We start from the raw sequence: 24864 nt of genomic DNA on the forward strand, positions 1-24864 counted from the left end.
CCCACTTCACACTCCCTAAAGCTAAGTGATCGGCCGGGACAGCGTTTCGGAGCTGGCGTGGGGTGTCTGGTCACTGCCTGCCGCCAGCCACAGACCTGTCAGCACAGCCTGAGCCCTGACTTCTCTTCACCCCCGGTGCAGTGTTTCTCAAGGACACGCCTGAATGTTTGGGAAATGGGGAAGGTCACACACCCCCGTGGTATTCTGGGATTTCAGAGCCTCCCCTACTCTCAGAGTGCATCTTTTGTCACTATATCCCGTGTCCCGTTTCAGGGATGAGCAAACTGAATCTAGGTTAAGAGTCTCAAAGAATGTTACTCCTTGGGCCACAATAAAAATACAGGGCTTCCCTGGTGGCGCAGTGGTTGAGAGTCCGCCTGCCGATGCAGGGGACACGGGTTCGTGCCCCGGTCCGGGAAGATCCCACATGCCGCGGAGCGGCTGGGCCCGTGAACCATGGCCGCTGAGCCTGCGCGTCCGGAGCCTGTGCTCCGCAACGGGAGAGGCCACAACAGTGAGAGGCCCGCGTACGGCAAAAAAAAAAAAAAAAAACTAGATACAAATGGAAGCATTCCTTAAGTATGAACAGTTTGTTCAACTGCATCCCCAAGAATGATCACGGTTCCTGTGCCCACGTGCCACTCATTGGTGTGTTCTTGTGGCAGAGGAAGCAAGAAGACATGGCAGTGGTCCCTAGTGGACTGTGATCGGACCTCCCACTTTCCAAAGGCAACATACTTGACTTTGCCAAAGCGGCAAAATGTCCCTCACCCACATGTTAAAAGGCCACCAGACCCATCTATAATGTTAATTTCCAGGGAAATGACCTTGACTATCCAGAAATCTAATAACAAAGGTAGTGGCAGTTAGCAGGGTTTAGTTGAATCAGTTTTCGTAGAATCATAAAACGTTAAGGGTGGAAGGGGCCTAGAGATCGTTTCTTCAACTCTCATTCCCCAGTGGGGACAGCGAGGCCCAGAGAGGGCCATGGCTGCACAAGGCCACACAGCTTTCCTGTTACCCTTTTCCCGGGGACTCAGGGCCTCTGGGCAACTTCCTCAGTTTGAAAGCACAATCAAGCTTCCATCTTCTCTTCATGCAGGGACCCCATCCTCTAGCCCAATGCTCTGCGTGTGCGTGTATGTACGTATGTATTTGTGGTGTGTGTGCGCACGTACGCGCGTGTGTAGATCCTTCCAAGCTTTCTCGTGGCTTTTGCTGCCCTCCGTATGCAAAGGCGTAACCCTAGTAGGCAGGATGGAAGCAAATGAGCCCCCATCGTCTTGAGGATCCTAAGTCAGCCTCTCACTCCAGGTGAAGAAGCACCAGGCACTCTAGAAACTCGCTCCTGTGAGCTGGCAGGAGGGCGTGGGCGGGCCGTGTTCTGATCTGAGCTTTCCCCAGGGCCCGCAGGATCGGTTAGATACACAGGGAAAGTCTCCACAGGCTTTATTTTAGATTAGAGTCCTGATCCAGGTTGCTTTTTATTAAATGGGTTCCCCCTGAGCAGGGGCAGGAGAAGAAACAGGAGTTTGGAGACCACAGGCTTCCTTCTGAGGTCTTGCTGGTCAACCTCATCACCACACTGTGACTTGCCCTCCTGGCCGTTCACACCCCAGCACGTGGGTTCAGAAGTCCAGTGACGTGGGAAGGGACGCAGTCCTTTCCTGGCCCACACCCTTCTCTCCCGCACCGCCTGTGCTGCTTCTCCTGACAAGTCCCCGAGCCGACAGCCACCTCGGACGCTGGCCTTTCCCCTCTTAGCTGAGAAAGCAGGGGGCCCAGAAACTCTCGGGGGACTGCAGAAGAGGAGCTGGTCCTCGCTGGAGGCCAGCTGGGCGTCTGCAGGCCCCCATGCAGCCGCACAGAAGGGAAACACACCAGCTGGGCTGTTCTCTGAGCACGTCTGGGTGGCACGCTGACCCACAGGGTGGGTGACACGTGTCAGGGACCCTCCTGTGGCAGGACATCTCCCATCTCCACGGGCAGCCGTCGGGAGTTGTGAGGAGAGGGTGACAGAGCTGGTCCCTTCGAGTGAAAGATATGTGTGCTTCTAGGAAGAGGAGATGGCTGGCATGTCCCCGTTGCCTTCCACCCCAGTGTCTTGGGGCAGAGTGGGGTCCCACCACCCCTCTGGCCTCCTGCCTGCCTGTCTCCCCAGCTCCTGCCCTCTGCTTTCTCTGCAGGACTTTGGCAAGTGCCCGCGACTGAGGCTGTTTACTCAGGAGTACATCCTTGCCTTGAACGAGCTCAACGCGGGGATGGAGGTGGTGAAGAAGTTCATTCAGAGGTGGGTTCCTCAGCTGGGCCCCCTCCCCTTCCTGGCCTGCAAGCCAGCTTTCCTCTGCACCCAGAACCACTCACTCCATTGATGCCTGGAGAGGACCTGCTGGTGTTCAGAGGCCCCAAGCGTCTCATCTTCCACGAGGGTCTCCTGCGTCCTCCTGACCCCATGTGGTCTGAGGCACTCACTTGCTGTGTGACTTTGAGCCAGTCGCTGTACCTCTCTGATCCTCTTTCCTCTGCTATCCACAGGGGTTGTCATGCAGTTAAATAAGATGATATATGAGGAAGCCCCTAGCACAGTGCCTGATGCTCAGTAGGAACTCGGGAAATGGTTAACAGTCCTAAATAATAAGAGTGTTTCTGTGGATCCCACCTGTGGGTGCTGGGTGTGTAGGGAACGATCTCCTGCTAGCCCAGGAGAGTCATCATTGGGGGTTTGAACAGCCGCCTCCCAGACTTGGCCTAGAGGAAGCCTGATACTCTGACTCTTACTTTTGGTGTTTGGGGCGGGGAGGGGGTGCTTTTGCTTTGATTTTTAAAAATTTTTCTCTGTGCCTCAGTTTTCTCATCTGTAAGATGAGAACTATAGTACTTACTTCATCTAGGTAACGTGAGGATTCTGTGAGCTTATACACATAAACACCAAGAACAGTGCCTAAGTGTGATGGGAACGTGAGTGGTCGTCATCACTACTCTTCTCATTTTTTAAGAAAATCGTGATAGCCTGTTGAAGCCGGTTCCAAAAGATAGTCACCTGGAACTCACAAAGCATTTCCAAACCCAAGGAATGTGTCCTTCTGGGCACTTCCCTGGCAGTGCAGTGGTTAAGACTCCGCACTTCCACTGCAGGGGGCACGGGTTCCATCCCTAGTCGGGGAACTAAGATCCTGTGTGCCGTGTGGCGCAGCCAAAAAAAAATAGATGAATTGAAAAAAAAAAAAAATGTTGTCCTGCTGGAACCCTGGTGACTCCAGGGTCCCTTTAAAGCACCCAGTAATGGTTTACGAAATTGTTTCAGGTTAGGCCTCTTAGTCCCAACGGCCGCACCGATTTTCCAGGAATGTTACAGGTATTATCCCCAGGCCCCAAGCAGCCCTGGGAGTAGGGATATTAGCCCCGTTTTACAGATGAGAAAACTGAGGCACAGACATCGCTGTGACGAATAACAATGGCTGGCCTTTATGGAGGACTTAGCAAATGTGTCCCAGACCTCATGCTAGGCCAGGATCAGGATGACCGTAATAACTTTTCTTTCAAAGCAGGCCACTTGGAAAGGAAAATGAGGTGAGTAATTGTTACAGAACCACTGGGCATGAACTACAGACACAGGACGTATGGCCACTGTCTGCTAACTCTTCCCATGAATTAGAAAATTGTATCCTCATGGTACCCACTGAGGAGGGGGCCGTTGTCCCCATTTTGTAGCTTAGGAAAGAGTGGAGAGTTTAAGAAGCTTGCCAAGGCCACTCAGCTGGGCGTGAACCCAGGCTCCCTGGACCTGGAGCCCACGGTCCAGAGCTTGGCTCTCTGCTGCCTGCACATGGCAGAGCCAGGACGCAAATCCCGGTGTTGCCAACTCCCCAGCAGAGGACTTGGGGTGCCCCCCATCCCCCCCAGTGTGTGTCTGAAGGGCGCCCCGGCCTCCCCGTCCTTGCCGTCACCTTCTCACCTAGCCCTCTGCTCTTTTCCAGCATGCACGGCCCCACGGGGCACTGCCCCCACCCCCGGGTCCTGCCCAACCTGGTGGCTGTGTGCCTGGCCGCCATCTACTCCTGCTATGAAGAGTTCATCAACAGGTCAGTTCCCACCACCTCGGGAGGGCCTGGGTGGGACACGCTTGCCCCAAGGACGGTGACCTGTACACACCTGGCCAGGCAGGAAGGTGGAGTGGCTTCCACTGGGCCTGCCTCAAGTGTGTTTGCCAAATCCCCTGTGTTCACTGGTGCCAGGGCCCAGAACCCAGGGATGTGACTGGAAAAGCAAACACTGTGAATCAATACTGGCACTGCAAGGCCGTCGTGTTGACTTGGCTTTAGGAACAAGTGTTTTATTCTGAAGATTTCTCACCACCGGGCACATGTAACTGGAAGAAGGCATGACAGAGCCACTGTCCTGGGTCCCCCAGGGTTCGGGTGCAAGCAGCTTATGAGGGAGGTAACCCCAGGAAGCAGTGGGAGGGAGCCTGGGAAGGGAGGACAGCCAGCAGACTCGATGTTCGTAAGCAGGTGACCACTGCAGGCACCTGTGCGTGTCCCAGTGGGACCTCCCGGGAGACCGTGGAATGTTCTCTCAGAGTCCCTCCCCTGAGGGATGATGGCACCGGGGTAGTTACTTACCAGCTCCCGTTCTTCCCGGATTGAGGTTGGCTCCTGGGATGCAGAGTGACGTGGATGCCATTAGTCATATAGAACTTTCTATGGTGATCTCTGGGGTCATCAGAGAAGGTATGATGTGCGGAGCACAGATGGCATCTGCTGCAGCCGCCCTGTCCAGTTGTTCAGGTGGAGTACTGCACAACTCGGAGAAGACCAGAATGTGTCTAGGCACCGCTAGAGCTGGGAGCATCGCAGGAATATATTTCAGTCCGTAAAGAAAAGGCAGTGGAGCATCACTGGAAACCTGTGCAAACAGGGCAACGTGAAGATGTCATGCTGGTCATTCCCAGGTGCCTGTTCCATGCCCTACAGCATGTTATATTAAAAGCCAAAAAAAAAAAAAAAAAAAAAAAAGGTGGAGGCAGTAGAGAGTAAGGCATGGCCTGTACAACCATCCTCGGCACCCCTGTGTACATGGATGGTCACTTGCCCTTGGCCTCATACACTGCAGCTCTGGAGCTGACCTGCATGCATTTCAAACCCAGGCCACCCCAGGAAGTAGGAAGAGCATCAAGGGTGTCACAGACTCGCAGGCTCCTCTTCCTCCTGAAGCCTCTGCCTCATCCACCCTCCCCGGGCTCGCTCCACGGACACCTGAGCTGGGACTTAGGTTTTGGGGCAGGAACAGGAAACAGCACCTGCCAGCGTTTTCCCTCTGTGTCTCCAAGGCTCTGCCTGGGTGCCCTAGAGCAGGGTTTCCCTGACTTGGGAGCAGGAAGCAGAATGGAATCTCTTTCCCAGTTCCCACCCTAGGAGAAGGGCAGAGATGGAAACAACCAGAATTAGGACCCGTGCACGCAGTTCCACAAGGAGGGGACTGGGGACAGCAACAGCCAGCCTTTATTCTTCTTTCATCCTTTCAACACTTGTTCAGTGAGGGTCCCTGCTGTGCCAGGTGCTGAAGGCACAAAAGTAAACCAGCCAATGGGGCCCCTGCCCTCCCAGAGCGGATGGTGTAGCAGTGGGTGGAGGGGTGGGAACGAGAAAGCGAGCGATTTCATCAGGGCTGTGAGGAAAGAAGCCAGAGGCGTAATTAACGTGGTCCGCGGCAACAAGTCTCAACCCTGGCTGCGTGTCAGAGTCAGCTGGGAAGGCTTTACAGAAGCTAAACACACATAAACCCTGGGACCCAGCTCCTCATCCCTTTGGTATATTCATCAGAAGGCACGTACAAGAAGGTTGACAGCGGCATTATTTGTAATAGCCCCAAACTAAAATCTGCCTCAACCCCAGTGTCCTACAGCAGTAGAACGGGTAAGTTGTGGTGTGTTCACACGAAGGCACACTGCAGGACAGCAAGAATGAACAAACGAGTGCAACCAGCAAGCTGTGAGCTAATCTGACACACATAATATAGAGCAGAAGAAGCCAGGCCCGAAAGATACATAGAGTGTGAATCTCGTTCCTTGAGTTTCAGTGACAGGCAAAACGAACCTCTGGTGATAGAGGCCAGAAGAGTGGCAGCCTCGGGGCAGGGAGTTAGGTGGAAAGGCGTGAGAGGAACTGCTGGGTTCTTGGAAATGTTTCACATCTTGATCTTGGTCAGTGGTTCTCAGCTGGGGGCAGCTCTGACCCCCAGGCGACTTCTGGCAACATCCGGAGACATTCTGGGCTGCAGAAGGAGGGGTGCTGCTGGCATCCAGCGGTGGAAGTCAGGGATGCTGCTGAACACGCTGCCGCGCAGAGCAGCCCGGAATCATCTGAACTGTCTGGCCCCAAATGTCCGAAGTATCAAGAGGAGGAGCCCTGGTCTGGTGGCTGTTTATTACACAGGGGAATTTGTGATAGTCACAGAGCTCTGCACCTAAGATTTGTGGACTAGACTGGACTGACCCCCGGGGTGTGCTGGAGCCCAGGCACATTTGGAAGCACATCTCTTCCCACTTCCACAGTCAGGGGTGACACGTTGGTAGCTTGAATTCAATCATGGTGGGAGTATTTACACCAAGAAAATTGGCAGACACTACCAATCAGGGCTCCTTTTTTTCTGGAGACTTGGTTGTTAGACTTTTACCCGCATCCCACTGGTTATATCTTAAAAAAGAAGAAGAAAAAAAAAAAAAAGGTGCCTGGGCCTCACCCACTGCAATTCTGATTTGATTGGGATGCCCCTGGCATCGGGTTCTTTCTTTTTTTTTTAACACCTTAGGCAAGTGGAGTATGTGGCCAGAGTTGAGAATCCCTGCTCTAGGGGGAAGTGAGGAAGGGATTCTTTCTGCAGGGAGGTGATATTTAAATTGACACCTGCTGGCTGTCAGCAAGGCCGGAGGACAAGATGTTCCAGGCAGAGGGAACGGCATGTGCAAAGGCCCGGCAGTGCAGATAGAGCTGCCATTGGTTACATGTCCTTAAACACCTGCTTCAGAGTCCCCTGAAGTGCTGCTTGAAAATGCAGACTCCTGGACGCAGCGTTTCTGGGCCAGGCCCAGGACTCTGCATTCTTAAACTCCACTGCAGGGAGGAAGTGAAGGAAACTGAGTGTGCCCTGAGCAGAGAGAGGGGCAGAGGCAGAAGACGAAGTTGGAGAGGAAGGCCAGGCCACCGAGAGACTTGTACCACTGAGCTTCTCCCACCTCCGCCTCCCGTGCTGAGCTGCTCCTGGGGTCATGTCAGCGGGTCTGCGGCAGGGCCTGAGCCTCTGCTTGTCTCATAGGCTCCCAGTAATGCCGCCGCTGCTGGTTGGGGACCATGCTTTGAGTGGCGGAGCTGTGCCTGCGCGTCAGTTGTGGAGGTTTTATTCTAAGGGTGTTGCAGTCGCCGATGGGTTTTAAGTAGAGAAGGGACTTGCTGGGATGTCAGTTTCCAGACTCCCCTCTGGCTGCCTCTGCAGAGGCCAAGCACGACTTTGGGGATCCCAGGAGGCGGCAGTTGCTACTCGGTGCCCAGGGTGGAGGCCTGGGGAGGGCGGGGCGGGCCCTGCTGCCTGATTCCCTGCTCAAGACAGCCCAGCCCCCTCGGAGCCCCCAGCAGTTGGGGATCCAAGTGCTGCCCTCACCTCCCCCAGGAAATCACGCCGAGGGATGCAAGACCTTCCCTGGGCTCAGGTCCATCCCACCCCCTTGGTTAGCCCCTGGAAGATAAAACCCCGTGCCGTCTACCGGGCCCATCTGCGGCACTCTCAGTGGGTACGTGATGTACTTGCGCACAAAACAGACAACTTGACCCAGGTTAGCATAGCTCGCTGGAAAATCACCCAGTCTGAGCCAAGCAGCCTTGAAAATCCACTCCTAAATCCCAGCAAAGGCAAAGGGGATGGAACTGAGCACTGGCTAGCAAGTTAGCTCTGAGTAACTACACCGCATCCTCCACCGGACCACACACAATTTTCCATCAGGCACAGAATTCTGGGAGTTTAGCTAAAGGGTTTTGTTTTTCCCCAGCAAAGCTTAAAGTGTATTTATCAAACATCCTTGGTGGGCTCAGCTCAGGCCTGGCTCGCGGCACGTGCTGGACAAACTCAGGCCCTCTGAGAACACTGGGTGTGAGTCCTGTGCTTGAGCCAGTCCTCGTGCACAAGGAGCACGCGCATCTCTTTGGAAGCACAGGCGCCTGCGTGTGGCCCATTTAGGGAAGGACTGGACGAGCAGCTGTTTGTGATCATATCATCGTGCTCTGAGTCTCTTGGAGACTCAGTGGGCTCAACCGTGACTGCACACACAGGGAGCCCTAAACACGACTGGTGTCTGGACTCCACCCTAGAGATTCTGACCTAATGGGACATTAGGATGTTTAGAAGTGCCTCAAGGGACACTGGTGTCCAGCCAGGGGTGGAAGGTTCTGGTCCAGGGGCAGGAAGGGTGAGAGCGGCGGGTGGAAGAAATCAGGGAAGACTTTGTGGGGGAGGAGGACCTGCATGGGATCATGCAGGATCTTGGACACGCACTCAGAGACCTGGTTTCAAATCCCAGTCCTCGGGCTTCCCTGGTGGCGCAGTGGTTGAGAGTCCGCCTGCCGATGCAGGGGACACGGGTTCGTGCCCCGGTCCGGGAAGATCCCACATGCCGCGGAGCGGCTGGGCCCGTGAGCCATGGCCTCTGAGCCTGCGCGTCCGGAGCCTGTGCTCTGCAACGGGAGAGGCCCGCGTACCACAAAAAAAAAAAAAAAAAAAAAAAAAAAAAATCCCAGTCTTCTCCACTTATGAGCCATGTCATCAGGGTAGCCATTTGACCTCTGCTAGCATCCTTCCTCACCTGGTAATACCTACCATTCAGAGATATCTGAGAATGTCTGTGTGGTCTGTGTGATAGCACTTAGCACCGTGGCAGCCCAGGGGCACCAACAAAGGAAGCCCCTTGCTGGAGTCACCTTTGTCCTGACGCACGCCTCCCCGTAATTTTTGGAAGCACCCAGTGAGGAGGCGCTTTACCCAGACTCAAAGCTCCGACAAGTCCTGCTGTAAAGAGGCCCAGCATTTCCCAAACACATGTGACCTCAGTGATGCCATAGCGCCCTTTCCTCAGCTAACACCTGTTAACCCCCTGCACAAGCATCGTTCCTCTAGGCGGTGAAGATGCTGCAAGGGGCGGGGTGGGGGGTTAGCCCAGAGCGGTGCGGTGCTGCAGACAGGAGGGATGTGCACACTCCAGGGGACTAGCATCTGGGGTTTGGGATCCCTCTGAAGGGTGTTCCCAGTGGAGGGCAGAAGCTGAGCTTTCTCACCGAGCAGGGATGGGGCCTCAGGGGTGGGGCCTGGGCCCTGCCCCTAGGACATTAGGGGGAGGGGGCAGTTAGACCAGAGGAAGCAACTAGAAGCAAAATCGCTAGTAGGTCTCATAGGTGTGTCCGGAAGGTGGCCAGGGAAGGCATCTTGGGGGAGGTGAACGCCAGGGGCCTTACGGGTCTTGTGTAGAGGTTAACATCACTTATTCGTTCCACAAACGTGTCGACCGCCTGCTATGTGCTGGGACTACAGCACGTGCCTCGATGACAGGCAGCCCGGTTTGGATGCCATCCCCACCTGTCCCTGTCTGCAGGCCTCGAGGGAGTCTCCTCGCTGGTGGGGAGGGGGATACAGTAGCACCAGCTCATCGCACCGCCGTGGGGTTCCGGGGACACTTAGCCGCGTGCAGCCTGGCGCTTGGAAGCAGCCACTAGATGGCAGCTCGCGGCCTCTGTGACCCGCCCCCAGGGCCCGCACTTACGCCCCTCTCCACCTCTCCCCCAGCCGCGACAACTCCCCCAGCCTGAAGGAGATCCGGAACGGCTGCCAGCAGCCCTGCGACCGGAAGCCCACCTTACCTCTGCGCCTCCTGCACCCCAGCCCGGACCTGGTGTCTCAGGAAGCCACGCTGTCCGAGGCGCGGCTCAAGTCGGTGGTCGTGGCCTCCAGTGAGATCCACGTGGAGGTGGAGCCCGCCAGCACTGCCAAGCCGGCGCTGACGGCCAGCGTGGGCAACGACAGCGAACCCAACCTCATCGACTGCCTCATGGTCAGCCCCGCCTGCAGCACCATGAGCATCGAGCTGGGCCCCCAGGCCGACCGCACGCTCGGCTGCTACGTGGAGATCCTCAAGCTGCTGTGAGTGTCCCCCGGCCTGCCTGGTACCCTCGGGTTGGGGAGGGGGCTTGCAGCTGGCTGGAGGCGTGCAAGGGTGGGCGTGCTGAGTGTGGGTGCACAGGATGCAGATGTAGGGTATGAGGGCACTTGTTTTGGGGTGTGTGCATGCAGGGCTGTGTGTGTACGTGTGTGCTCGAGGATCTGGACACGTGTGTAGGGTATAGGCACGAGCATGATGTCTACACCTGTGTCCATGAGTTTGAGAATGTGTGAGTGCATACGCCTGCCAGGATGTGCTTCAGCGCACGGGGCCCGAGTATGTCTGTGAGTGTGTGGACACCTCTGCGTGTTGTGTAGGGTGTGGGCTCGTTCTGAATCTGTAATTGTCCTTGTGTGAGTATACATGGCTTTGGATGTATGAGGGCATAACAGCATATGGGTGATTGCCCGAGTTTCTGTGTGTTGTGTTCTGTGTTTCTGTGTGTCTACGTGTAGGAGTTGGATTTGGGAGGGATGTGGATTTCTCTATAGGGGCAGTATGTGTGTTTCGAGTACCTGTGAGTCTAAGTGCACAAGTGTAGGTGTGTCCAGGTGCTTGTGCTACTTCAGTGCATGAGTGGCTCTGAGTGCAACGTGTGGGTATGAGCATTTGTGCACAAGAGCTGGAGTGTGTGTGTATGTTCTCTCTGTGTGTAGATATGCCCCTGAGCCAGCGTGTGGGTGTGTTTCTGTGTCACACAACCCATGCACGCTTCGCGTGTGTGGTGTCTACTTGCCATCAAGTTCCAGCAGCTGCCCCCATGCAGCCTCATCCGCCGGGCGGGGGAGGGAGCATGGCATACGGATCAGGCTCCACGCACCTGGCTGGTGGGAGGAGTTTTGAGCCGGAGCCCGAGACCCGGTCTGCTCTGAGTGGTGCTTCTGAGCTGGGTGCTTTGGGCCATGCCTGCCCCTCCCCGAGCCTCAGTTGTGTGACTCTAGAATGGAGGGGGTCTTAGTCTTTGACCCCTAAGGGTCTTTCAGTTCCACCATTCACACCCCAGACCCGTCACGGACTGTGTGCGCCTGGTGCTGAGCCCCAGGCGGAGGGCCTTGCTGTCCACTCCTTTCCGCCCCGCGCTGAGCTCTGCAGTTCTGTGGACCAGCTGGGCCTGGAGAACCCAGCAGATGCCTCCCCCACTGGCTCCCACCATCTCTGTCCTTCAGAACAGGACTTGGGGGCTTCCCTGGTGGTGCAGTGGTTGAGAGTCCGCCTGCCGATGCAGGGGACGCGGGCTCGTGCCCCGGTCCGGGAAGATCCCACATGCCGCAGAGCGGCTAGGCCCGTGAGCCATGGCTGCTGAGCCTGCGCATCCAGAGCCTGTGCTCCGCAACGGGAGAGGCCACAACAGTGAGAGGCCCGTGTACCACAAAAAAAAACAAAAACAAAAACAGGACTTGGCTCCACTTGCAGGGATGGGCATTGCCCGGTGCAGTTGGTGGTGGCACATGGGCTTTTCCAAGGGGTTGGGGGCATGACGGCATGGTCGCGTCTCACCGATGCCCGGTGCTTATCTAATGTCAGGGCACCAGGGCCCCTCGATCTGGGGGGTCCTGCCTCCTGGGGCTCGTCGGTGTTGCTGGGGTCACACTGAGTCCCTGCGTCGTTGTCGCTCGTCTCTGTGGCGTTCGTTCTGCTCTCATGAACGGGGTGCTGCCCGGAGTGCGCTCGTGGTCCGGAGGGTGGAGGCTACCTGCCGGTTGCCTGGTGAGCTGGTGAATGAGAGCTGCCTAGGGGTGCCCCTGTTCATGCTCTAAAAGCAAGGCCTGTGGTGCCTGTGGAGGTGAGTACGTGTGTGCACACACAGGCGTACACGTTACGCGGTGGCTTCTCATGCTTGGAGGTGACTCTGGATGCAGCATCCCCAAACTCTTCCTCTGCCCTTGCTTTGGCCCCGGAGAGGAGAGGGGGAGGCCTCCCGTGGTTCCGGCAGCCAAGGCCAGCTGAGGGCACAACCGCGATTAGCGATATCCCCACCCAAAGCAGATTCAAAATTCTGCTCAGAGAGCATCTCCAAGAACACATCTCAGTCTCTTTAAGGCTGGAGGAGTCCCCGCTTTCTCCCAGGGTGGCGGTCAGCCCACTGAGGGACCGGCCAGCCGCGGCCCACATCTCCTCCTCACCTGGCCGGGCCCGGCTCTCCTCCCACAGCCCCTGACTCCGGCTGTTTTCCGCAAACACCTGGAACTCCCAGACCTTCTGCCAGTCCGGGCCCTGACTCATATTTCTCATTAAGCGCTAAGGGTTTGAGTTTCATCATGCAGTTGACACACATTTTTTTTCCTTCTTCATAAACATGCTCATGAATGAGGACTCTGTTCTTCCTGATCTGCTTCCAGACCTCCTGCCTGCCTGCATTGCCCAGCTGCCAGGTCATGGGTGGGGGTCAGGGGGCCCATCAGAGGCTGCCTGCTGGGCGCTGGGCGGTGTTCCTGACCACTGCTCAGGGCAGCACATCCCGCCCCACCCGGAGATCTCCACGAAGCAGGGTTTATACGTCCAGAAGCCTTTTTCACCTTGGGGGAGCACAGAGCACGATTTGGGCCTGATCACTTCTTTCCCTAGCAGCTTTCCTTCTCTAACTCTGCTGCCTGCTTGAGTCACTGGCCCACTGGAGGGCCTCACATGTGTCAAATCCGCAAAACCCCAGCAGCTCAAAGTGCTCCGAAGCATGATACGTTGGAAAAAGCACAGATTCAGGGCCAGACTGCCAGGTTCAGGGCCCAGGGGTGTCAGTGTTAGCTTGTGACCTTGCGCTGGTTACCCACCCTCTCTGAGTCGAGCTGCCCCCAGCCATTAGAGGGCATGGCTTTGGGCCCCAGCACAGAGCAGGTATCTTGCAGGCATGGACACTGGGCAGATGGGAGTTAGTACACTTTCTGACTACAACTGTGTTTCCTCTATTTTAAGGTACCGTTGGGAGTAAGACACATCATCGATTTAATAACAGCACTTTAAGAGGGGGAAAAAAACAACAAACAAACCATGAATATGGCATTCAGTGCAGACTCAGTTTGCAAGAAGCGTGCATCTGAGAATTGAGGAAATGCGGCCATAGGACTTAAGTCTGCTGTGTAACTGCAGGCAGTGTTCTTGGCTTCTCTGGGCCTCAGTTTTCTCATCTGTAAAATGGGTGTCTTCCTCAGAGGGGCTGTTGGGAGAATTTAGGACTTGGTGAGAGTGGACTGCTGTTATCAATAGGACGGCTCCCCAGATGAGAATAATGTGTAAAGAATGGAAGGACAGAGGCTCTAATGTGGAATTGAGGGGTCCTATCGGTGCATTGTGGGGGGCAAAGAAGCCATGCTTAGAGCCTGGGCCCAGCCTGGCAGACCGCGTCCACAGGAGCAGGCGGGCACCGCTCCATCCCGAGAGAGTGGACAGGGGCCCTGATTAGTTGTGTTCCCATCAGAGGGCCCTCAAATAGTTAGAGTTTAACACCTTTGGAAAGTAACGTAAACTGCAAAATGTTCCCTGGGAGACTCAAAAAAGGAAAACTATTCCCAGCACAGGTCAAGGCTGACTCTGAGATCATCGGCCTGTGAGGCCCAAGCTGGGTGGTACGGTGGAAAGAATGTGGCCTTTGGGAGCTGGACAGAGCAGGTTTGGCCTATAGTGGTTCGGATTCCAGCTCTTAACCTCCTGGGCACGTGTGTGCGGCTCACACATTTGTTTACCCACTTATTTATGCATTCTTTCATCAGACACTTACAGCACACCCAGGTGGGCCAGGCTCTATGCTAAATGCTGGGGACCCAACGCCCCCTGCTCACATTCCCTCTGAATCTGAGTAGCACCAAGTTCTAAAAGCAGCGACATTGCCCGCCCGGTGGGACGGAGTGTGGGAATCTCCTGGCACACGTGTGGCCACAGGCAAAGGGATGCCCCTCCGTCCAGGAAAAGAGCCGCCATCATGAGGGAGAGATGGGAGATGGGCACATCCCCTGTTTTCTGATCAGCTCGAATCTGGCTACTTGTTACTTTTGCAAACACATGGATTTTAAAAGAGGCCTCGGTGGGCTGGAGGTCAGCTGGAAGACGCCTCACCCCTCGGGGCCTTTAGGGAAAATGCAGATGGACTTGGGGTTGTCCTCGTGCCCGGGAAGCATGGTAGTGACTAGAATGTAGAAGGCAGACGCTGGGGATATCGCCCAGGACCGCCCTGCTCCGTGAAGGACTGGCTCAGCCAGATAGTGCAGCTCTGCTGAGCGGAAACACCAGGAGTTCAGTGCAGGGAACGGGGACTGTCTGGGGGCTTGGAGACCCTGACGGACAAGGAGTGGCTGGAATAGCCTCCAACAGGCGGAGAGACGGAGAAGGAGGTTGCTGGCGACCGCGTGGCCAGGATGAAGCCCGTGAGTGTGGCTGGGGAGTCTGAGGAGGCTCTGGGGTGCGGTGGACTGGAGCCCAGTCAGCATCTCTGTCCTCACGCGGGTCCTCAGGCCCCAGACACCACCGCTGCCAGCCGCTGTCTTCCCAGTGGGACTCGGGGGCGGGAGCTGGGTGCCTGGGGGCAGGGGTGGAAGGACCACCTCACCTCCTTGGTTGAAGGTCAGCCAGACTGGGGTCCAATCTTCCCCGCCACCATTCAACTGATGGTATGATTTTGGACAATGAGTCCGCCTCTCTGGGCCTCGGTTTCCCAGTTGTGAAATAAGCATAGTGACGCCTGTCAGTGCGTTCTGGCTCTCAGGGCTGCCTCAAGAATTCAGTGAATTCGTGTGTGCCACGCGTTCGCCACCCCACCTGGCACCCTGCAGGCTTGTGGCAAGGACAGGTACCCCCATTCCCACGGTCAGCATCTCCGTGCTCGGGCTTCTGGCGAGGGTTTTAGATGAGGTCTGCAGAGCAGCAGAAATACACCTATGTGTGTGTATTTATAGTGTATGTATGCGTATAGATGGACTGATCAGTTTGGAAAATTTCAGATGCAGATTCCTGGGGCTTGTGGCCACTCTGTAGAACCCAGACACTCCCTGGAGCATTTGAGGCCAGTGGATCTGCCTACAGCCCTGGAAGGTCCCTGGTGGGATGACGAGGCAGAGAAGGGGGATTTGCCCGGGTCCCCAGCTTCAGAGATAAAGGCCACTCAGTTCTCACCTTGGATTTTAATCCCTGGGCCAGCTAGTTGCCTTTTGAGGGAGCAGATACCTGTGCGTGTGATGGCAGCAGCCAAGCAGAATGAGCTGTGTCCCTGACACGCCCTTCAGGCGCCCTGGGCTGCGTTAGGTGCCTCGCTCCTGGTCTTCTAGAAAGGCCATGGACCTCCCCTTGGTATCCCAGGCCTCGCTGTGCCCTAGCTCACCCCAGGGGCCCCTTTGAGGACCCCACCAGCACCCCACCCCAGGGAGCCACACACGGCACTCTCCAGGCTGTGGCCGTGACAGAGCCAGGATTCAGGGCGGGCGCTGCGAGCACACAGCCGTCAGGGCCAGGCCGGCCGGTCCCAGACCCGTGTGCTGGGGGCTTCGGCTTCTCAGAGGCTCGCTTGGCCCCCGTGCCCTCGGGCTGGTGTGTTCTCCCCACGCCATGCAGAAGATTCCGTGAAATCGGGGAAATGGTCTGCTTGGAGGAAGCACCTTGTCCACGGGACAGCTCAGAGCTCTGGTTTAACAGCACCTGTCAAGCTGGGTTACAGTTCTACCAAGTGTGCATTGTCTCTGCCGGGCCAAGGCGGCCGCCCCAAATCCTCGGAACCACTCTGCCCTCATTTCCCACGTCCACCCCTCACCGGCCCAGCTTGTCTCTGGTGTCACCTACGCGCACCCCCCCCCACCAAGCAAGAGAAAGGAAGTCCTCAGCCATGTAGGCTCTAAACCACTCGTGGAGAGCAGCTCGAGGCCAGAGGGCTGGATTTCCTGCTCACGGAGCCTCGTTCAAGTCCAGCTTCTCCCCTCATGAGCTCTGTGATCTTCAGCAGGTGTCCTGACCCCTCTGGGCCTCCATTTCTCATCTGTAAATGGGGCTTATAGGATTAAATGTGTGCTGCTTGACACCTGAGGCCCGTCAGAGGCCCTCAGGATGCTTAAGGCACCTGGTTCACTCTCGCCTTCCTCCCTGAGCCCAGGAAGGCCTGGCTATCCTGTCCCTCCTGCAGGTGGGCTCAGGCCTCTCACAGCCCGGCCTGCAGCTCTCCCTTCCACCCCAGGTCAGCCTGGCCTGCCAGCCGTGAGGCCAGCCCTACTCTCAGGATGCTCCTGGCAGGCGCTCTGCTGGCCACGGGGATCCCACGCCCATCCCTTGGGCCTGGCCAGGCCCCGGGCTCCTAGCTTCCCAGTCTCGGCCCAACACACCCACCATGTACGCTAAAATGGTCAGACCGGACATTTGGAGCAACTGCAAACTTGGAGCTGGGCGGGGCCCAGGCCAGGAAGGAAGTCCGTCTGCCTCTGCCTCGTCCTTCACCCCTGCATCCTCCCCCTGGTCCTGCGTGAGCTGCCATGACAGAGCCTTGAGGAGGCCGAGCTCCAGGCTGGGGAGACGCTTTCACCTAGACCCCTGCCCCAGCCTCCCACTGAGCTTAGCACCTGGACCCAGTGACACACGCTGTTCATTGATCACGTCCCTTTCCTCCGGAGTGAGCCACGGTCTGGGCTGTGTCTGTCCGGGAGCCCAGCAGGTGCCTACACACCAGGCACGGCCACAGCTCCTCTGACACCCACTCTGATTATGGGTGATTTAAACACTCTGTAGCGATTCCTGTAGTTAATGGCATTTCTACATTGAACATATTTTTTTAAAGCAAAAGAAAAACGCGTACGTGCCCTTTTTGAGAAAGGGAACAGGGCCTGCCTCTGCAGGTGGAGACAGGGGCCATGAGATGTGTTGTTCGGTGGGTAGGAGCACAGACATGGGAGCCAGGCTCCTGGGGTCAAACCCCAGCCCTTACCGACTGTGTGACCTTGGGCCAGTGCCTATCTTCACCGAGACTCAGTTTTCTTGGCTGTAGAATGGGGATGGCAGGCGCATCCAGCTTACCAGGTCTCTGGGAGGAACACAGGGGCTGATCCATGTATGTGCCTGGAAGAGCCCCTGGCTCGAGACAGGTGCTGTCTACAGTGTTTGCTCCTATTACTTTTAGATTTTTCTGGAAACCATAAGTCAGTCAGTGACAGGTAGGAGAGAAAGAGGGAAGGGGTTTAGAGGGAAGACAAGCCAGCTGCAAAAATCAATGACCGCAGGTATGAGGTCGAAAGGGGTCTGTCTCCACGTCCTGATTCGGGCTCCCTGTGCCCATCCGCCCATGGGCAGCGTAAAGCACACACCCAGCCCCAGGCCCTGGAGTCTGAGGACCTGGCTGTGAACCCTGGCTCTGAGCATCCTAGCTGCTTGACTCAGGAGGCACGAGGGGCCTTGCTTTCTCACCTGTAGGGCAGGTGCGACACCCTTGTCCTCAAGTGCCTGTTCTGAGGACTAAGTGAGCCAGGCTGTGCCCACTGCCCGGCCTGGTAAGGGCTTAGTGACCCTCAGCGGGTACCACTGTCAGAACTTATCTCAGGCCAGCAGGCTTTTCTGGGAATTCTTTTCTGTGTGTCCGGCGTTTGCATCTTTCCTCGGAACACTCCAGGGTGTGAGCTGGATTCTGAAGGCTGCTGCTTTATCATCACTTTATTTGAAGGAAGGAGGGGTCGGAACAGTTCCTACACAGGGGTTACCTAAGCTGTGCATTGTTGGTGAGGGTGAATTATTTGTTCTGGGGGGTGAGAAGATCTTCCTCTTTTTTGGAATAAAGTATAGATAGACATACAGCATATTAAAAGATATAGTGTACTTAGAGACCGATTAAGGAAAAGGTTGAAAAAGCTCCTTGGGGCGGCGGGGGGCAGAGGGGTCCAACTGAATGAAAAGAAGGTTGAAAAACAGTGCATTCTGGGACTTCCCTGGTGGTCCAGTGGTTAGGACTCCATGCTTCCACCGCAGCGGGCACAGGTTCGAGCCCTGGCTGTCGAACTAAGATTGCACAAGCCGCACGGCGGTGCCAACAAAACAAAACAAAAAACAGCGAATTCTGTACATCAGGGAGCCCCGGGCCCATAGGACCACAAATTAGGTCTGGGGTCCGGGGCCATCCTCTGCTTAGGCCAGGTTCCAGCACAGACCAAGGGGCTTAAACAACAGAAATGTATTTTCTCACAGTTCCGGAGGCTGGCACTGTGGAATCAAGGTGTGGGTAGTGTTGGTTTTGTCTGAGGCCTCTCTGCTTGGCTTATAGGTGGTCATCCCTGTGTGTGTGTCTGTGTCCTAATCTCCACTTACGAGAACACCAGTCAGGTTGGATTAGGACCCACCCTAATGACCTCGTTTTACCTCAGTCACCTCTTCCTGGGCTCAGGTCCTGGGGTTAGGACTTCAACGTATGAATCTGAGGGGGCCACGTTTCAGCCCATGACAGCCCTCCGTGCTCTGGAAGATAGAAGGAACGAGGGTCTTGGAACCTGGGTGTGGTGGCGAGGAGGAGGAATCCGGGGAGCTGGGCAACTAGCCCCTTCGGTGGCCACAGGGAAGTCTCCGGAGAGGCTTATCAGGCCTCGCAGCCACGCTGCAGACACCAGCTGCTTGTCCCTCGGGGCCCCTGGGAGCCGAGGTGACCAGCGCAGAGTCGGTGCCACGTGATCTCTGCCAGACTCTCGCCCCGTCTTTGACCCTGTATGGTAACACACCATTAATAACCTCCCCTCGTCTAGACCAGCCCTGACCGTCGTCCCCTCTCGTTCCAGGTCGGACTATGATGACTGGAGACCGTCTCTGGCCAGCTTGCTTCAGCCCATTCCATTCCCCAAAGAGTAAGTCCCACACACGTCCCCAGCACCCTCCAGCCTGAAAGGACAACCTCCGTCGGCCACCCCAGCCTTAGCAGGGGGGACCGATCAGGTCACGGGATGCACCGGGGGACACCACAGATGACAGCGGGAGATGGAGATGGAGGTGTTGGTCCTCAGCTGTGGGACCCCGAGGAGGCTCACTCCCACCCCCAAAAATGGGGAACTCACCTGCTTGCATGGCTAGATGGCTTCACTGAGCTAAGAGTACAAAGCCCTCCGCACCAGCCCCCATGCGGTCACGTCAGCGGTGTTTATTGTGCGTCAGATGGGCGTAGGAAAACCTGCCTCTCCCGTCTCCGAGGGCCAGAGTAAAAATCCAAACATAACGCGTGTGGAATGGCTTTGTGTGCTGCGCGGCCATATGCTGAAAGCTCCCTTAGTACCCCCATTACGATGATTAGCTCATGCCCCACAGTGAGCTGGGCCAGGAACAGACCCTTCGGTCTCTCCGGCCCTCATCCCAGTATCGAATTTATCACGGGAAAATAGGGAGAAAACTCTCTGGTGGATAATGGCCTGAGGAGAAGGCTTTGTCTAAATCACCAGGCCCTAAAATGCCTGCAGGCCTGTTTTGATAGCTGTGAAGAAGCCAGGCCCCAGGAGGCAGCCCCATCTGGGCTGTCTCTGGAGCCCACTAAGGAGCCCTGTGTTTACGAAATGCGGCTCTCCAAGGGGGCATTACACACAGTAATTACCCCATTTGCCGGGCCGGCTGGTCCCTGGAGCCCCCAGGATTTGAGACTGGAGAAATCCGACTCCTGAGGGCAGTGGCGTCATTGGCTGCAGTCGCTGTTCCCACAGCTGCAGGGATACACCTGACGGTGGGCCCGTGAGGCGACTGGACCTGAGAAGGGTCCCCTGTTGCCGCTTGGATGAGTGGTGGTCATGAGCACGGCCGTGCCTTAGTGGTGGAACAATTCACAAGCACACCTGGGTCCCTGGCACCCACATGCAGACGTGCTCACGTGCCCCACCCAGAGCGCCACTTCTGCGTACTCTGGAGCCTGGTGCTCATGACCAGGCTCTACCCTCATTCCCATTTTACATTAGAATTACCCTCCTTTTAGAGTAAGCAGGGGCCTGGGCTGCTCAGCCCGTTCCCGTTTCTCTGATCCATGTCATGTCGAGTGGGGACACGATGTCGGTGTTTCATGCTCAACTTCCTCTTCATTCCTGGAATCGGGCAGAAAGCCTGCCGCCCCCAGAGGAAGGACCCTGGGTCACTGTGCTGTTGCGAACGCCCTGCTCACTGCGGTTTTCCCTTTGTTTCTGTTGCAGAGCCCTCGCACACGAGAAGTTCACCAAGTGAGTATTTGGGCAGCGCCCTTGTTACCTTCCTCCCGGACGAGTGTCCTCTGTCGTGCGGGCGTCCCCCAGCAGCCAGCCCTCCTTCCGGCCCGTCCTCATCACGTGCCTTCTGGGAGGCAAGGATGGCTTCTCCCAGAAGCTCTCCCGAGACGCGTGTCCAGGCCCGTCCAGGCGTCTCCTGACCCCGCCAGCTCAGCCGGTGCCCCGGCCCTCCCCAGCTCTGTCCTCAGCCCCCCGTCCTGGCCCACCCGAGCCAGGACCCTGGGCATGACTCTGCCCCTACCCTGTCTCTTTCAGGGAACTGAAGTACGTGATTCAGAGGTTCGCCGAAGACCCGCGACAAGAGGTGAGGCCTCCCTCTCCCTCGCGGGCACACGGTCCAGGCTGCAGCAGGGCGCATGTGGCTCTGTCAGGGTGCCCTTGTCCCCCGCGGGCATCCATAACAGTTTACAAAGGCTCCTTTGCCTTGTGCATAAACACAGCCCCCAACCCAAGTGTCCAAGCCTGGCCCGTGATGTCAGTGTTTTCCTGTAAACGGAGGCTCCCCAGAGGTGTTTCCCACCGGCTGTTTCTCCTTAGGGCACGGGCCATGATTTAGGGCCAGGCTGGCACCGGGGCTCCTAACCAGCTCTGAGATATGGCTCATCCTCTCTGGTCCTGCCGTTCTGAGTATCAGCGGGCCAGGGAAGATGTCTGAGCTGGGATCTGAGCCGGGTTTTATTTCCCGGGCATGGTGGCCTAGGGCCTCCCGAGGGGCCGCTCTGCCCCTCCAGCAGCTGGGCTTCAGGGAGAGGGCAGCAGCCTTCCCTCCCAGAGCCCCTGTGTGTGAACAGGGACTCAGAGCGGGCTGGGCACCCCCACCACCACCACGCCGTTCTCCATTGCATCACTGTAATGGCAGCAGCAGCCTTCACGGGGCGCTCTCGCTGTGTCAGGCACGTGCGATGTCTCATTTAATCCTCACAACAACCCTGTGACTAGGTGCTACCATCATCCCCATTTTACATTGGAATTACCCTCCTTTTAGAGTTGAGAAAACTGGGGTTACATGCCCAAGATCACACAACTGGTACATTGGCCAAGGCCCGATCCTCACCCAGGGATGGTTAGGCTCCAGGAGGGGCCAGCCCTGCAGCGTGCACAGTGGGCCAGGCAGGGCTGCCCTGAGGCGCTCAGGCCCCTTCTCTGTGCACACGGAGTCTGGGGCATGAGGGGTCTGGTTCCCAGGCAGGGACAGAGGTGGACACGTGCACCCCTGGCAGAGCCGGAGGATGAGGGAGGGAGTTATGCTCGGTGGAGCCAGAGTATATTCTAAAGAGGCCACACTATAAAGCCTGGTTCGAGAAGGATCTAGAAGGATCTAGTTCTAAAACACCATGATTCTACACCTGACTCCAAAAGCGATCCTCAGGCAGAAGCCGTAGACAGGGAGCTTTTAAACGTCTGGGCACCAGCGATGGTCTCCATTCTTCTTAAACCTGAGCCATCCCTCGCCGTGCGTGAAGGCAGAGTCTCAGAATTCCCCTGGAAAGTGAGGCCTCATTTCAGACACCGACTTTGAAGTTGATGAATAAAAGTGGTACCAGCTGCATCCCAGAGCGGAGCGGCAGTGCCAAGTGCCAGGAGGGAACCTTCCCAGCCCGGGTAACACCCGGGAGGCTGCTGAGGACACAGCCCCCCAGCAGGCCCCTCTTGCCAGCCTTACCTCCCGCTTCCGCCCGCCTCCTGCTCTGATTTCCTCTCCTGCTTCTCTGCCCCTCTCCCCTCTCCTCCTCACTCCTCTCCCCTCCCACCTTCTCCCTCCCAGATGGAGCCATAGTTGTTTTCTTACAGATTCTCTGCTGTATCTATTGAACAGAGTTTCATACTCTGGCTTCCTTGTTTCTTTGAAGCAGCTAAGTTAGCGTCCGATAGTCTTCCAACTCGGAGGGAAAAGTCAAAGCCCCGCCGCCCCTACTTTCTGTTTACTTGTGTGTGGGTTGTGATCAACTGAATATCTGTGAGGAAGTGACTCTTGGCAGGAGCTCGTCCTTCACTCTCTGCAATTACAGCGGGGCCGGGGTGGATGTGGAATTCCTCCCACATGTGTACACGTGTTTGCACACACGCACACACGCCACCCACACACAGACGCATGGAGCCCTGGGGAGGAAGCTGAGAGCCACAGAGAGAGAGCTGTGCTTCGGGCAGCACTGAAATTGCCCCCCACTCTGGACAGAGACCCTTTCTCCTAAGGAGAGGATGTCAGGGTCCCAGAGAGAGAGAGAGAGAGAGAGAGAGAGAGAGAGAGAGAGAGATCAGCGGGACAGAGGCAAAGCCGGGGGACAGCGCCCATGAGGGTGACGTAGGGAAGCAGGCACACCCCCAGAGGTGGAGGTGCAGATGCCCCAAAAGTGAGGGAGTGAGGCACAGGTTCAGAGAGAAAGGAGAGCAGAGAGAGAGGAACTGGGGACACAGAGAGGGGGACAGAGACCCAGACAGAGAAAGGAGAAAACAATGCCCCCATCAAAGGCGCAGGAGAGTGCGGCACAGAGGTCCCTTTGCGCCTCTCCACCCCAGCTTGGCCACAGACTTGCTTTATTCAGGGCAACTAAACAAGCCAGGGCCCGGCCCTCCATCCCGAGGAGCTGGAGTTCCCCTGTTCATGGATATCAGAGTTTTTCCCAAAAGGCCTTCCATGGAATTTAGTAGAAGGCTGGGGGCGGGTCTGGACTAAACGAAGTTAAACCAGTTCCTTAACTGTGGGACTTGTCTGGGCCTTTGCCGTTTGCGTGTGTGGATCGTGGGCCACCGTCATCATGGGTCTGCAGGGGCTGACCAAGCGCTCTCCCCCTGTGGCAGGTCCACTCGTGCCTGCTGAGCGTGCGAGCCGGCAAGGACGGCTGGTTTCAGCTCTACAGCCCCGGAGGGGTGGCCTGCGACGATGACGGGGAGCTGTTCGCCAGCATGGTACGTGAGGGCCGGGGGTGGGAGTGACCGGAGCCACGGGCGGGCACATTGGCTTCCCCTCCCCTGACCAGTGAGAGAGCCGCCCTGAGCCCGCTGGGGCCAGCCCTGGAATTTCTAGGCTGAAAGGATGCTGGTGATGAAGATGGTGATGGTGACGCCGGCCACAAGTATCACTTCCTCATCTCTGACCTGAGCAGGCCCCGAGCCAAAGGCTCCCCCAGCAGCGTGAGGAGGGACACTTCCTATTACCCCATCTTCCAGACGTTACAGGTGTTAACTGCCCAAGCTCACCGGGTTCACTGTAGCGCGTTGCTTTGTTCAAGGGACTGAGCACGTAATGGGCACAGGTATCCTAGAAGGCGCTGCAGATCCATCCGCCAGCTCGTCTGATCCTTGCCCCGATACCCCAAGGTCAGGATGACCGGCCCACCTTGGAGATGAGGCATCTGAGATCACCAGACCAATAACCGCATCCTTGGTGACTCCAGCTACTTTCCTTGTGCACTGTGACCGACACCTCACATGCACGACCTTTCTTAATCTTCACGGCAGCCCTATCCCTTAACTACCTCTGTGTGGAAACAGGCACAGAAAGGTGCAGTGGCTTGCCTGAGGTCACACAGGCCTCCGGCCTCCAAGTTCCTCCCTCGGCCAGGCCCACGCTGTCCAGAGCCGGCCCTTCTTCCAGTAGCAAAGAGTGTCCATCTTGTGAAAGGAGGCACAGATGCCCCTTCCCCAGGGCAGATGCTCCTCTAGGCGGCCAGCAACCTCACCTAGCCCGCTTGCTGACAAGACCACTCTGTTCCACAGTCAGTCGTGTTCCAGAGCTTGAGAAAGGCGCAAGCCTAGGCCAGCCGTGGCTAAGGTTGCAGCCCTGCTACACGCTAGCCTGATGACCTCGGATCAGTAACTTGCCTCTCGGGGCTTCGGTTTCCTCGTCTATGAAACGGGGAGCGTAGTCCTGGCGTCTCGGGATTACCATGGTGATTGCCTGTGATAATATATGCAAGGCACCGGGCCAGGGCCTAGCGCACAGTGAGTGCGCAGAAGTGACGGGTGTGGTTATTCTCATCCCTACTGGGTAGCCGGTTCAGTGGGGTGAGCAGCTCATAACGCTCTCCGCAGTGAACTTGGCAGTGTTTGCGCAGTGACGACAGACCCCAGCACTGCCTCTGGATCCTCTCTGGAAAGGGGCTTATTTTTAGGTTCCTTTCCTTACGCACTTGCTCTCCACTCCTCGCCTGCTGCCTGACGTGTCCCCTTTGAGTGCCCTGTGTGTCCTGGAAATGCTGGCCTTGCCTTCCTGCACCACCTCTCACAGGCTTCTCTGCTCTGATGTCACAGCTTCACCATGGCAACGCCCCGTGGTCCCCCCCCCCCCCGCCCCTTGGTGCGGGGACTGTGAGAGAGAGAAGTCAGGGAGCTGGCAGCTCCCCAGCCTGAGAGATTGCATTTGTATGCCAGGGTTGTTGGTGATGGAGCAGAAAAGAATATACGTGGGGAAGGAAGCAGGCAGCCCCTGGATGGTGATGCGTCGTTTCCATGGAGACACATGGCACGGATGAGGTCCCCTTGACTAGGCTGCCG

The 24864-nt window shown here is 56.8% G+C and overlaps 1 protein-coding gene across 1 annotated transcript in view; it reads left to right on the forward strand.

Annotated features, from left to right (window-relative positions):
• Positions 1-24864, forward strand: part of CMIP (c-Maf inducing protein) — a 237850-nt gene that overhangs the window by 204371 nt on the left and 8615 nt on the right. The window contains exons 8-14 of the mRNA XM_060083738.1: positions 2187-2290; positions 3978-4082; positions 9826-10179; positions 18916-18981; positions 20299-20325; positions 20626-20674; positions 23170-23277. Coding sequence (XP_059939721.1) covers positions 2187-2290; positions 3978-4082; positions 9826-10179; positions 18916-18981; positions 20299-20325; positions 20626-20674; positions 23170-23277 — 813 coding nt within the window. The remainder of the gene's footprint in view (positions 1-2186; positions 2291-3977; positions 4083-9825; positions 10180-18915; positions 18982-20298; positions 20326-20625; positions 20675-23169; positions 23278-24864) is intronic.

This window comes from Mesoplodon densirostris, chromosome 19, assembly GCF_025265405.1.
Source record: "Mesoplodon densirostris isolate mMesDen1 chromosome 19, mMesDen1 primary haplotype, whole genome shotgun sequence".
Lineage (NCBI taxonomy): Eukaryota > Metazoa > Chordata > Mammalia > Artiodactyla > Ziphiidae > Mesoplodon > Mesoplodon densirostris.